General features: G+C 44.4%; 1 protein-coding gene across 1 annotated transcript; it reads right to left on the bottom strand.

Annotated features, from left to right (window-relative positions):
- Window positions 1-284: 284 nt before the first annotated feature.
- Window positions 285-11,477, bottom strand: LOC115566779 (kinesin-like protein KIFC3). Its single transcript, XM_030392769.1, has 20 exons — window positions 11,259-11,477; window positions 10,929-11,058; window positions 10,588-10,684; window positions 10,274-10,431; window positions 9,826-10,078; window positions 7,555-7,727; window positions 6,398-6,463; window positions 5,995-6,132; window positions 5,696-5,893; window positions 5,430-5,603; window positions 4,716-4,863; window positions 3,977-4,107; window positions 3,758-3,869; window positions 3,503-3,684; window positions 3,324-3,428; window positions 3,105-3,235; window positions 2,896-3,016; window positions 2,069-2,198; window positions 1,560-1,789; window positions 285-1,477 (listed from the first exon to the last, which is right to left on the bottom strand). Exons 2-20 carry the CDS (start codon window positions 11,037-11,039, stop codon window positions 1,352-1,354), a joined length of 2,784 nt encoding a protein of 927 aa, XP_030248629.1. The 5' UTR covers window positions 11,040-11,058; window positions 11,259-11,477; the 3' UTR covers window positions 285-1,351.
- Window positions 11,478-11,660: the final 183 nt, after the last annotated feature.

Here is an 11,660-nt window from a genome sequence, read left to right as displayed (position 1 = left end):
AAAACTAAGGTGATATGGCCAAAATCCTTTATCATGATATTTGAACCTTACATCATGCTGTCAGTGCGTAGTATGGTCTTGATAGTATGGTATCGTGAGTTACTGTGATTCTCACACCTAACAATCAGTTCAAGACCCTTCTTGATGGAGTACAGTAGAGAATCAGACAGGAAATGTCAGGGAACAAACCTCTTCCTGCTGGGTTTGAATGATGGACGTTGTGATGTGGCCTAATTATGTTATTCACTGTCATTTTCTCTGAGCATCCAAAAAGAAAAGACACATTTATTAATACATCATATTTATTCAGAAAATCATCTGAAAATTCACTCAAACCGTCATGAAATGATCCCTACTGTAGTTACTGCAACATGAACATCTTTGCTACACTTGAATCAAAAGTTAGTGTTGATTCAACGGGTGATTAATAGAGGAACAATGATGGACAGATAACAATATGCTGCTTTTGGTATGACATTCACAAGTGATATCTATTGCAAGCACCTAAATACCTGTTCCGATCTGAAACACTCCTTTCACGATAAAGTGCATCTTCTGCTCACGTAGGCCCGAACTGTCTCCTCGATAAAGAGGATATTGCACAGTTACTACTCTTAATACAAGGCCTCCTTCTCCCTTCAACAGCTTTCTTCTTCCCCTCAAAGGCAAATGATCAAGGCTCCAAAGAGAAACGGAAAGTGCTCTTCTGAAGTTCACGAAAAACTACACTAACATGTGACTTAAGTGTCATTGAAATGCTTACAGCCCATTCTTTAGCTACAAAAGAGATACTCCTACACACTACAATCTTCAAAAATATACCACATTGGAGATGAAGCTCACAAACTACATTTATAGCAAGATGATTAATACTGCAAAAAACTGAAGTGTTGAATATTGTGGTTCTGGAAGCTTATTAAACCTGTCTGAACAAGATACTGCAAGAAATGCCTCAAGAGGCTGATAAGATAAATCCTGGATTTTGGTATTTATTCAAAGGGAAACTGAGATATTGTAGTCTAAGTAAGCATCAATCTTAGACTGTGGGGGAGTCAGGGGTTGTTTTGGCACTCAAGAGTGGAAGAATAAATACTCCTGCATGCAGATTATCTAATGATAAATGGTTATCTCATGTCAGAAGCAGAAAATGGCACGGAGGAGGCCGAAATATCCTCCACACCTAACCTCAATCAAAGGTCGGTAATCGGGTGCCTCCACAGATTTTAGCCCTTGAGCAGGATTGCTGTTGATCTTGTTGATAACTGTATGACCGGTAGGTAGGGCGGGTGTTGTGGTGCATTCATGGCTTCCTGGTGATCACTGGCAAAAGAAGGTGGCCGGGTCAAGGCAGTCAGTCGCACTGTCCACCACCAGCCTCGATCTTCCTGGCTGCAGGGCCAAGTTCCACCTTGCACACCCTCTGGGCAAACTTGAGCGAGCACAGTGTCTCTCCCACATTACTCTCCAGAGCAGACACCTTAAAGTAGAAAACAAAACAAGGCTCATAAGAAACCATCAGCAAAGACTTCAAATATGCACATCTGGAGCAGTAATCTCACCTGCACCACCATGACAGTCTTGCTGCCTTTTCCCAGGGAGTCTTGTAATAAGTACGTAAGGCGCGAGTTCCTGAAAGGGATGTGAGTCTGCCGAGCTCTCAGTGCCTGAATCACGTCCCCCAGTGCCAGCAGGGAGCGGTTGATATTCTGGGCCTCTTTCAGCCTCTCTCCCTCTGCGCCAGACTTCCATACCCTCTCTGAGCCAGCCAGGTCGACCAGGTTCAACTTGCCTGAGGACAGAAATGTTAATCCAGAGTTAATGTTGAAGCGATGAAGACAGTCTCTAACTGAATCCTAATCAGAAGCTCTGTCTCCACCTTCCCTCTGCTCTAAGACTACAGATATTCACAGTGGTATCCCCCGGGAAATGTTTCTGATTCAGACCTCATGACTAGACTGCACTCAGCTTTAATAAAACAGAGGCAGATTCAGTGAGGAATACCAAATCAAATGTGGGTATTAGGAAGCAGCATTTTTTGGCAGTTTTCTTGTAGGCAGGTGTGACTGACCGGTGGTCTTGTTCCCGGTGGCGAGGTCAGTGCCCTGAACGGTGATGCAAAGCAGAGCATGGGAGCGGGAGCTGTGCTGGTTCATCTGAGTGCCGAAGGTGATCCTGTTCCTTCGGGCTGTGGCTAAAATCTGGACAAGACCAAGAACCATCAGTGTGATGATTTGTCTAAAACCACTGCAATATTATAGATGTAAAACTAAAGTATCCGAATCAATGGTATGAGGAAACCCACACATAACATCACTTATCCAATTTCCATGCTACAGAAGAGAGCTTTAAAGGTGGTGTTGTTTTAAAATAAGGTGGCAAACAACTATCAAACTGGGGTACGATTGGAATCAAATCTGTAACCATCTACTCGGCCTCATGCTGATGGAAAGTCAAGTTAAGTTTCTAAAAAAAACATTCTGGAGCCTCACAGTGAAATTGTGTGGCAGCATTTTCCTAAAAAAACTGCTCGATTTAAAATTTCACAAAACAACATGAAAAAAAAAAACATAAAATTGATCCGCAGAGCTTGTTGGGTTTGACTCTGGTCATTTCTTTGTCCCCATTTACTTCAGATGTTTAGGAAAATGCTGGAACAATGTTTTGCTGTGAAGCACCAGAAATGCTTTGTGGACTACTAAATGTCTATCATTCATCAGAATGGAAGTAAATAGACTGAATTAACATTTTTTGTGTGAAATTGCCCTTTAATTGTTTGTGAAACATTTGAAACTCGTGTTTTGCTTCCTGTTTTGCTTTGTTTTTGTGAAGCTTCCTTGTTTTTTTTGTTTTTTTTCTTAAAATGAACTGTGGCTTCTTCAGAACAGTCTGTCTCACCTTCTTGATGTGCTGAAAGTTCCTCACTTCGATGACCCTGAGGCCGGGGACGTGCAGCTGTCCCGTTCCATCCGGGTTGATCTTTATGTCCAGCTTCTCTCCGTCCTTACTCAGCAGGTCTCTGAGAAGCAACATATCACACCGATGAAACAAGCAACGTCGAGTAGTTGTGAAATAAGCCGTACGAGGAAAACGGCAGCGTGCTGTACCTTAGCACCTCATTGTAGATCTCCACAGAGCTGACAGTGACGGTGTACGACCACATGTCCTTCCTCTCCTCGATCACACTGAAGAGTTGTTTCAGGGCTCGCTGGTTGATGCCTGGGTTCTCCACACTGCCCTGAAAAATTTAACGATACTTAGCCCGCAGCTTGTATTATGTATCATCACTCTGTGGCTACAAAAACGCTGTGAACTAGAGAGTTTACCTCCATGGTGTACGTTTTTCCAGAGCCAGTCTGTCCGTACGCAAATATGCAGACATGGTAGCCATCGATGCACGACGTCACCAGAGGCTCAATCTCCTGAAAGACCTGATGAAACCAAACGAAGGGTTAAGAGTTCTTGTTTTGACTGTATTTCCTGCACATGCTGTTCATTTTCATACCTCCTCCTGTGAGGCCTGAGGGTGAAAGACCTTGTCCAGTTCAAAGATGCGACCCTTTCCTTTGTTCAGCACACTGAGTGAGGACTCGTTGTTGGAGTCGGTCGTCACCACCACAGACTGGCCCTCCTCGTGCTGGTCCTCCTTTAGCACAGGCTTCACGCGGCACAGCACGCGGATGTTGCCTAAAAACAGGACGCCCCGGTTAATGGCACAGATTTCATCAGCTGCAGTGACTCTTTTTATTTCTCTGCATACCTTTAAGCTCCACCAGCTGCTCATGGTACTTCCTGCGCAGTGCGACCTCCTTTCTGTATTTCTCCATGAGATCCTTGTTGGCTTCAGACATCTCACTGATGGCTGCTGAAATCTGGCAAAAGACAGCAACAGTTCCTCATTAGGCATGTCAATTTTGGTCAGATCAGTTGTTCTGCTACAAACAGAGGACAAATTCTACTTTGATGTCACTCTGCGTACCTGTTTTTTTGCATCATTGATAGCTGCCCCGTAAAAGTCGGAGAAGTTTCGGACCTGGCTCCTCAGACTGGTGTAGTCTGTCTTCATGGAGCGTAGAGTTGGAGGGAGTGCTGTCAGACGCTTCTGCAAGCCTGACAAAAATTAAACCATTGACTCACGCTCAAATGAAATACATCTAATTAGTTGGAGTGGCTTGACATTTTTGTGAAAAATGCTGTATCGAGAATTATATGAGAAGGTTGATACCATTCTCATATTTGTCCCTGAAATACAAGATACATCTGGTTAGCTTAGCTTAGCATAATGACTGAAAATAAGGACAAAAGATGTTAGACGATCACTTGGACAGGCGCTGTGACTGAAATTAGCCTGGCAATCTTACAGGGAAGAAAAGAAAGTCGAGGAAGTTGCTGCATCCCGCCAAGAAAATAGTGTTGTGCACAAGTAAACTGTAAAATGTGCTTTTAACACTTCCTGTGTGGATTAAATAAACAAGATAGAAAATGTACATAGATATATATTTTTTTTTTTTCCTCTGGACCAAGCCATTCTAGCGTTTTCCCCCTGTTTCTAGTCTATATGCTAGGCTAGGCTAACTGTGTGATAGGTGTACATAAATAAGAATTTTATACCTTCTCATCCAACTCTTAGCAAGACAATGACTAAGCTTGTTTCCCAAAATGTTTAAGTATCTCTTTAAATTTCTTGTGTGCAGGTTTAAGGAGGTGGTGTAACTCACCGAAGAATTGGTCCTGCAGGCTCTGAAAGTGCTCGGCGGAGCAGTTGGCGGCAGCCTTCACAGCTTCCTCCTTCCTCTCCTCCAAGTGGCCTATCTCCCTCAGCAGCTCCTCTCTCAGTTTACTGATTTCTCTCTCATATGCTGCAATCTGTAACGGGTTCAGCACAGCAGTTTGTCAACCTGTCAGTTCGACTGGTCCAATCTGTGCAGGTTCAGCTCAGTAATGAGTTCGTCTGTCTATAGTATTGATCCAGGTTGTGAATTTCTAGCGGCGAAAGTGGAAACTTCCTCCTTCTGCCTTGATTTTCTCCCCTTTCATCGTCTTTTCTCTGAACACAGTGTGGTTTATTTACCCCTCTGAACTTTGTCGAGTCTGTCTCTTCCATTTTATTAAAATAAGAGTTGATGGCATCAGGAGGACCACCTGGGATCTGTGCTGGAGTCATTATGGAGCATTATTGTTAAAAGCCCACATGTAGGTTCACCTTACAATTTATGTCCAGCCTGATAAAAACTGCTGGAGTGCAATTATTTACTTCTAAAAACATCAGTCATCATCCCAGTGAAAGTTATTTTAAACTACATCAGTTTAACCTCATTGTGTGTGTGTGTGTGTGTACACATGGGTGTGTATAACTGTGTATGTTTAAGATAGAAAATGAAATCAATAATTCATGCCAAACTAGTTAAGCCTGAATCAGCAGCATCTGGTACCTTGTGCTGCAGGTTACAGCTGTATTCATCGGACTTCCTGATTTGCTCCTCCAGCTGTTTACACCGCTCGTTCTGATTGGCCAGCTTTTCAGACAGCAGCTCATTCCTCTGCCTGGCTTTAGTCAGGTGCTTTAGTGTGGCAGGTGATTCCACCTCCACAGTCTGGGTGACATACTGAGATAGAACGCACATGTGACTGGTGTCATTTAAAAACAGGAGGTACTGTCCATGCTTCTGTCCATTTGTCCCTTGCAGATAAGACGTACCTTCACCACTGGCTCTTTGCCTCTCTCTCTGTCCAGCTCCAGCTGCAGCTCCCTCACTCGCTCCTCTCGTTTCCTCAGCTCCTCTCCTCTCCGCCACTCGCTCTGTTCGCTCCGTCGCTCCAGGTGTGACAGCTGCTCAGCACGCTGCTGCAGAGACATCTCCAGCTGCTGCACTCTGCTGCGGAGGTTCTCATTCTCCTAACGAAGCATATCAAACAAAGTAAATTATGAGCATTATTAGTGTTTGAAGTTACTAATGGTGTCTTTGGTAGCACATCAGTATGGTGTGTACATGTCACCTTGATCAGCATGGTGCTGGACTGGGAGGGGATGGTTGTCAGCTGCTGCAGGAGGCCTTGGGTGAGGCTCAGGTTCTGTTTCAGACTCTCGTTCTCTGCCGACAGACACAGAACGCGCTTCTCTGAGTCCGTGGCCCCCTGAGGAAACGAAACATGAGGTCCAGCATGACAATAACAAAGATGCATCGGAAACAGAATTCTTTGCCATGTGAATTCCTTATATAATATCCTTGTAGATGATTATTTATTCATTATGGATTTATTTTTAAAAGACACGCTGAGCGTTTTCACACCATGGCGTTTTAGTCAGTGGGTGTGGGAATACACTGTGGCAGCTTTGCTGATGACGTGCAAAGTGACCAAGACTTGACAAATGATTCAATCAATAGTTCTCAGCGCTTACGGTGGCTGTTCTCAGTCTCGACAGCTCCTCCTCACGCTCTTCTATGCCACTCTTGAGCTCATCAATCTGTGGAGGACATTAGAACAGTTACATTTATAAACACATATGATTTCATAATATAGACATTCAACTCCTTATTCAATTCCTTTACGTGTACCACAATGTGAAGTTATATAATTCTACTACTTCTTTAGGCAGGAAGTCTCTTGAGATACAATATCTCTGTTGCATGAGAGAGAGAGCTCTGGTCAAAATGGCACCATAGGGTAGATTACACAGAGTCACATAAATAATTGAAAACATTCTCATATACAGTATACACAGGACCCTAGAGCCATTCTACATTTATGAAGGTATACATGTACAGTAATTAAATGTCTATAATTCATGACACATTATATAGAAAGAGTGACACCTTTTCTTTCCAGATACTTCTGGACATAAAATAATAAAAGCATAATATCAATTCTAAAAGGTTATGAGTCATTATGGGGGGACTTTACAATAAATAATTCACATTTTAACTGAGGAATCTGCATTTTCCATTAACTGTCACTTTATTTCAGGTGGGCAACTCTCCTCCTTAAGTTACGTCGCATTTGGAAATCGACACTTCTCCATTGGCAGGACGGCGGCTAGTCGAACAAGCAACTGCTAATGTGAGTTGTCCAAAAACGTTCCTTTTAGTAAACTCTGTGTACACAAACAATGTTTTAACAGCTTGTATTCATGTGTAGAGACCCTGGTGATACTACGAGCAAAGTTTCATGCTGTGTCGAGCCTTCTTAGTGTTTTAAAAATAGAGATTTTGATGCTAAGTGCCCGTAGCGCTCCCATTGAAAATGAGTTTGACCCTAAAACAAAAATATGGTAAATCATAATAGTGCCTCTTTCATCGTAATTATGCTTTTAAACAAAGGTTTGACTGGGGTACATTCACAAAAAAAGCCTAGGTTGCATTTTGGCGAGAGTTTCACTTTCCTTCAGTCTTTTATATAGTTTCTTGTGTGAAAGATCTTGAAAGCTAAAAAGATCTAAAACAGAGCATTGTTTCTTAAGCACTAAAGCACGTAAACCTGTTCTAGCAGTAACCCAAAATGAATTTAGGAACCTGAAAATGATGTGTGATATGTGACCTTTAAAATCCAGTATCGTACCTGCTGTTGAAAGGCCTGTATGCGAGAGTGTCTGTCTTTTTCCTTCTGCTCCAGCTGTGAGTGCAGCAGACGGAGCTCTCCTCGCAGTTTACTCCTCTCCCCCTGCAGGCCGTACAGAGACTCCACCAGCATGTGGACCCCAGCTTGTGTCCCTGCGTTACTGCTGGACTCACCTGGGAGACATGAATAAGAAAAACTTCATCATGTTCTGTCATCTTTGGACCAACACGGAAAATCACACCAGCCACTATCCTTTGGACTTCCTCTGACCTGTTTCTATATGTAGTCTTTTCAGCTATGACAAATTTCCACTTTACGCTTGAATACTTTCAAGTGGTGTGTGTAATATTAATGAACATTAAAGTTTGCACGTAAAGCTCTTTTACACACCATGTAGTAATGCATTGCACGGAGGTTATCGCTGCTTTCCACTCTCAACTCTCCAGGGCGACCGCACAGACCTTTAAAGGATTACTGCGGCCTCTCACGTGCAGAACCAAGATTCACATTTTTATATCCGATGCAACAACCAGCTCAAAACTACTCTATCGTTCATCACGAACCTGAGCGCTGCGCCCCACAGCATTTTAATCGCTTTCCTCCTCCTCCTCAATGATTCATCATGTTCTGCCACCTCTGATTTTTCATTGCAGGGCCTTATGCTAATTTTATCAACACGCCATGTCAGGTTTGCAGTGTCACAATGGTGCAGGGAAGGATGGTGGTGCCAGGGAAGAAAAATGAAAGGGGAAGGCTACAGTTGTGCATCAGGGGTGTTAATGTTAATGTTAATGTGCTTGGAAGAAACGTGAAAACCTCGGAGCTGGTCTGGTCTCCGGAGGCACTGAGATCACATTTTAAAAACGGCAGCCTGAGACGATGCAAAAAAAACATCCTACTGATGGAAAAAATATGATACAGACTTTAATTATTTTTTTTTTAATTCTTCTTGATGAATGATTGCTGGAGGGAGAATCTATTCAAATCAAATACGGACTACAAAAACACAACACAGCTAAAACACACAAGTGGTGGACATTCTGCAACATCCAAGAGGCGCAGCGTCACTCCTCCACTTAGTCCTGTACGTTGCATTACAGAAAACAAACAACGGAGCAGCCTTGTAACACGGGGACACCGGCTCTTGCCTATTTTTAGTCCAACACAAGTGCACGTGGCACCTTGCATGTGCCAAACCTTGTAAGTGCATTTGCAGGGAATAAAACAGCACTCTCAGACATGTTTTATTCATGACAGAGAGCCAGAGAGTCACTATCCGAGAACTAAACACACTTGCCATGTAATCATGTATCTCGGTCCTGTGACTAATGACAGTAAGTGTGTGTGAGGTCCGCTCCTTAAACACACCTACACACTGAGATCCATATAAAAACCCAGTGTGGTTATCATACAGGTTAGCGTACACATTGACAGATTTCTCTGAGGCAGCGTCAGTCAGCCTGAGGACAGGAATCTGATCCGTCTACAGCTTCATGGAGTCGTGTACTTGTTAACAAGCTGTACATATGCACAGGGAAGTGATGTAAGACAGTGCAGCTGGTGCATCCACCCGTCTGCTAAGAGGTCAAACAAGCATCTGGTCAAAACCGAAAGACCGCAGACACCGACATCTAAAGCTCTGAGGTCAATCGCAGCTGTACAGTGTCAGTCTGGCCGACTTGACTTAAACCATCACCCACGTAAATCTAATCATTCTGCTCCTTTCTGATGACTGTATTCGTCTATAAAAGGGTGTCCAAAGTGTCAGTGGAAAAACACTGAAGTGAACTACGCAAGAGACCGTTTTAAGAATTGATGACTTCTATGAAATTAGTGGAAGAATCCTTCCTTTTGAATAAACTTTCCTTCTCAAGTCCAGCTCACATTCGTATACAGTGATGGAAAATTATTGGATTTCTACAACTGTAAACGAAGCATCAGACATTCTCATCCATATTAAATTACCCAGTGGATATACACCTATTATAACAAGCCTGTGTGACAGCTTTCTGTATTTATAGTCCTCCTAATTCACCTTCCTCCATCTATCAGATGATCTCATCCAGTCCGGGGTCTCGTATTGATTTAAATTCACCCTTAGTCACGTTTTCACACCATCTACTCCTGTGTGGTTATTGGAAAAGCCTCATTACCTCCACTTCTCTCTGTTTTAATCATCCACCCACCCATTTCTTGCACCTTAATTTCACCCTCCCCCACCCTTTCATTCCTCTCTCCTCCCCCCTCTGTGGCCCTCTTGTTCTCCCTCACCCTCGCTCAGTGGACTGGGCGTCTGCTGCTGGCTGATGGCCTCCTCCAGGCTGCTGATGATGCTGTTCTTGTCCCTGAGACGCTGGCGGTAGGAGGCCCGCAGAGCCTTCATCTGGCGGCGATGCTGGACGCGGTGCCTCTTCAGCTGGACCCGGTACTGGTCGGCCTGCTGCTGCAGCTGCTGGAAGTGGGAGTACTGCTCCAGAAAAGTCAGCAAGTGGGACATCACTGCCACCAGGGGAGACTCTGACAACTGGGCAGCATGGAAACACACACACACACACACGCACACACACACACACACACACACACACACACACACACACACACACACACACACACACACACACACACGGTTTAGTGGAGCTCCTATTTGAGGAACTTCTAATTTACTTGCATCCTGCACCAGGTGAGCAGCTTGGTCAAGGTGATGACACAGTTCTCTCACCTTTCCTGTCGTTTCCAGCTGAACTTGTGAGGCCCTCCTCTTTTCAGACTCCTGCTTGAAGGACAAAAACGCAGCCAGAGGAGTGCATGCTGGGATGTCGGGGCTATCCTTCTTATCCTCATCACTCAGAGGCGTTTCATCGCTGTCACTGCTGCTGCCTGGATGACAACAAATCACACAAACAATAGAGAGTAAGGGAATGTATGCACCAGCAGAAACCATCCACATCATCCAGTGTTGTTTTATTGTTCTGCATCATGCAACCGCCTTTCCGTTGGACTGTAAATGTTGTGAAAAGCTATCTGAGGACTCACTTGACTCACTAAACCGAGCACAAGCCTTTTTCCCCATTTTGGAGGTGTGGCCATCTCTCCTCCTGCTCCCTGTTTCCATGGAAACAGGCCCTGGCTCCTGAGCACAGCAAAGAAAATGAGGGTCAGACGGTAAAACACACAAAATATTTACACATATTTTACATCAGAGCACACATCATCAAATATGACACCACCAATTTGTACTTATTTTAGGATTATAGGCTATAGTCTTTTTGCACAGGTAGGTGTTCTGTCGGTGACGCATACATGTTCCTCGCAAAAAACAAAAATTCCCAACAGAGAACCCCCCCCGAGGCTGGATATGATGTGGCTAGACATACTGCTGAGGAAGCTCCACACGCCCCCTCCAAGGCATCCTCCTCCTCCTCCTCCTCCTCCTTCTTAAAGACAGTGTAGAAGATGTAGACTAAAAGGGAGTAGAAGGCGTACATCTCCACATCGATGCAGTCCCTGTAAATGAGAGATGAACCAGGTAATCACGCACACATTTATCATCGTGCAGAAAAGCAAAAACAATTGTATTTCCTACTCTACTTGAATTATTACACACAATTACGTTTATGATGCCACTTCTCCCGAGCTTCAACATTTTTTTTCCCTCTCCTAACCATCACCTCATCCCATCACGCATTACGCTTCATCTTCTTTACCTTATCTCATATCTTCTCCTCTTTGGTGATCAAAATCCAACATTCCAGTCTTCAGTATTCCCTCCATCTGTGCTGTCAATGACAAACCTTCCCACAAAGCCCTTGTTCTCAGAGCTGCAACAGCCTTCTTGTGCAGTGTGCGGCTCCTGTGTGACTCCCTCTCCGCTGTCCGCTCTCCACCCCCTTTCTCATCCTTCTCCTCCTCCTCACCACTTTGCTCCATCCACAGGCTGCAGCTGCGGCGAGCATGCTCAGTGCAGCTTCCTGAGCCGCTGCAGTGGTGGAGCAGCAGAGACAGGATGGGGACGGAGGCGAGGGGGGAGGAAAGGTGCTGATAAGAGTGGCCAGAGGCAGAGGTGGATGAGACGTGCCAGGTTCCGGGTGCACTTGCAAATACTGAGG

Source organism: Sparus aurata, chromosome 17 (genome assembly GCF_900880675.1).
Source record: "Sparus aurata chromosome 17, fSpaAur1.1, whole genome shotgun sequence".
Lineage (NCBI taxonomy): Eukaryota > Metazoa > Chordata > Actinopteri > Spariformes > Sparidae > Sparus > Sparus aurata.
The sequence above is the reverse complement of the archived record's forward strand: the minus strand, read 5'-3'. Positions and strand labels throughout refer to the sequence as shown.

Bases quoted from the DNA above. Each gene is read 5' to 3' on its own strand.
- LOC115566779 (XM_030392769.1), bottom strand. From the start codon at position 11,039: ATGTACGCCTTCTACTCCCTTTTAGTCTACATCTTCTACACTGTCTTT. The intron at 6,464-7,554 runs GTACGATACTGG...TGTCCTCCACAG, and splicing joins TACAGGCCTTTCAACAGCAG to ATTGATGAGCTCAAGAGTGG. The intron at 3,870-3,976 runs GTACGCAGAGTG...GTCTTTTGCCAG, and splicing joins TCAATGATGCAAAAAAACAG to ATTTCAGCAGCCATCAGTGA.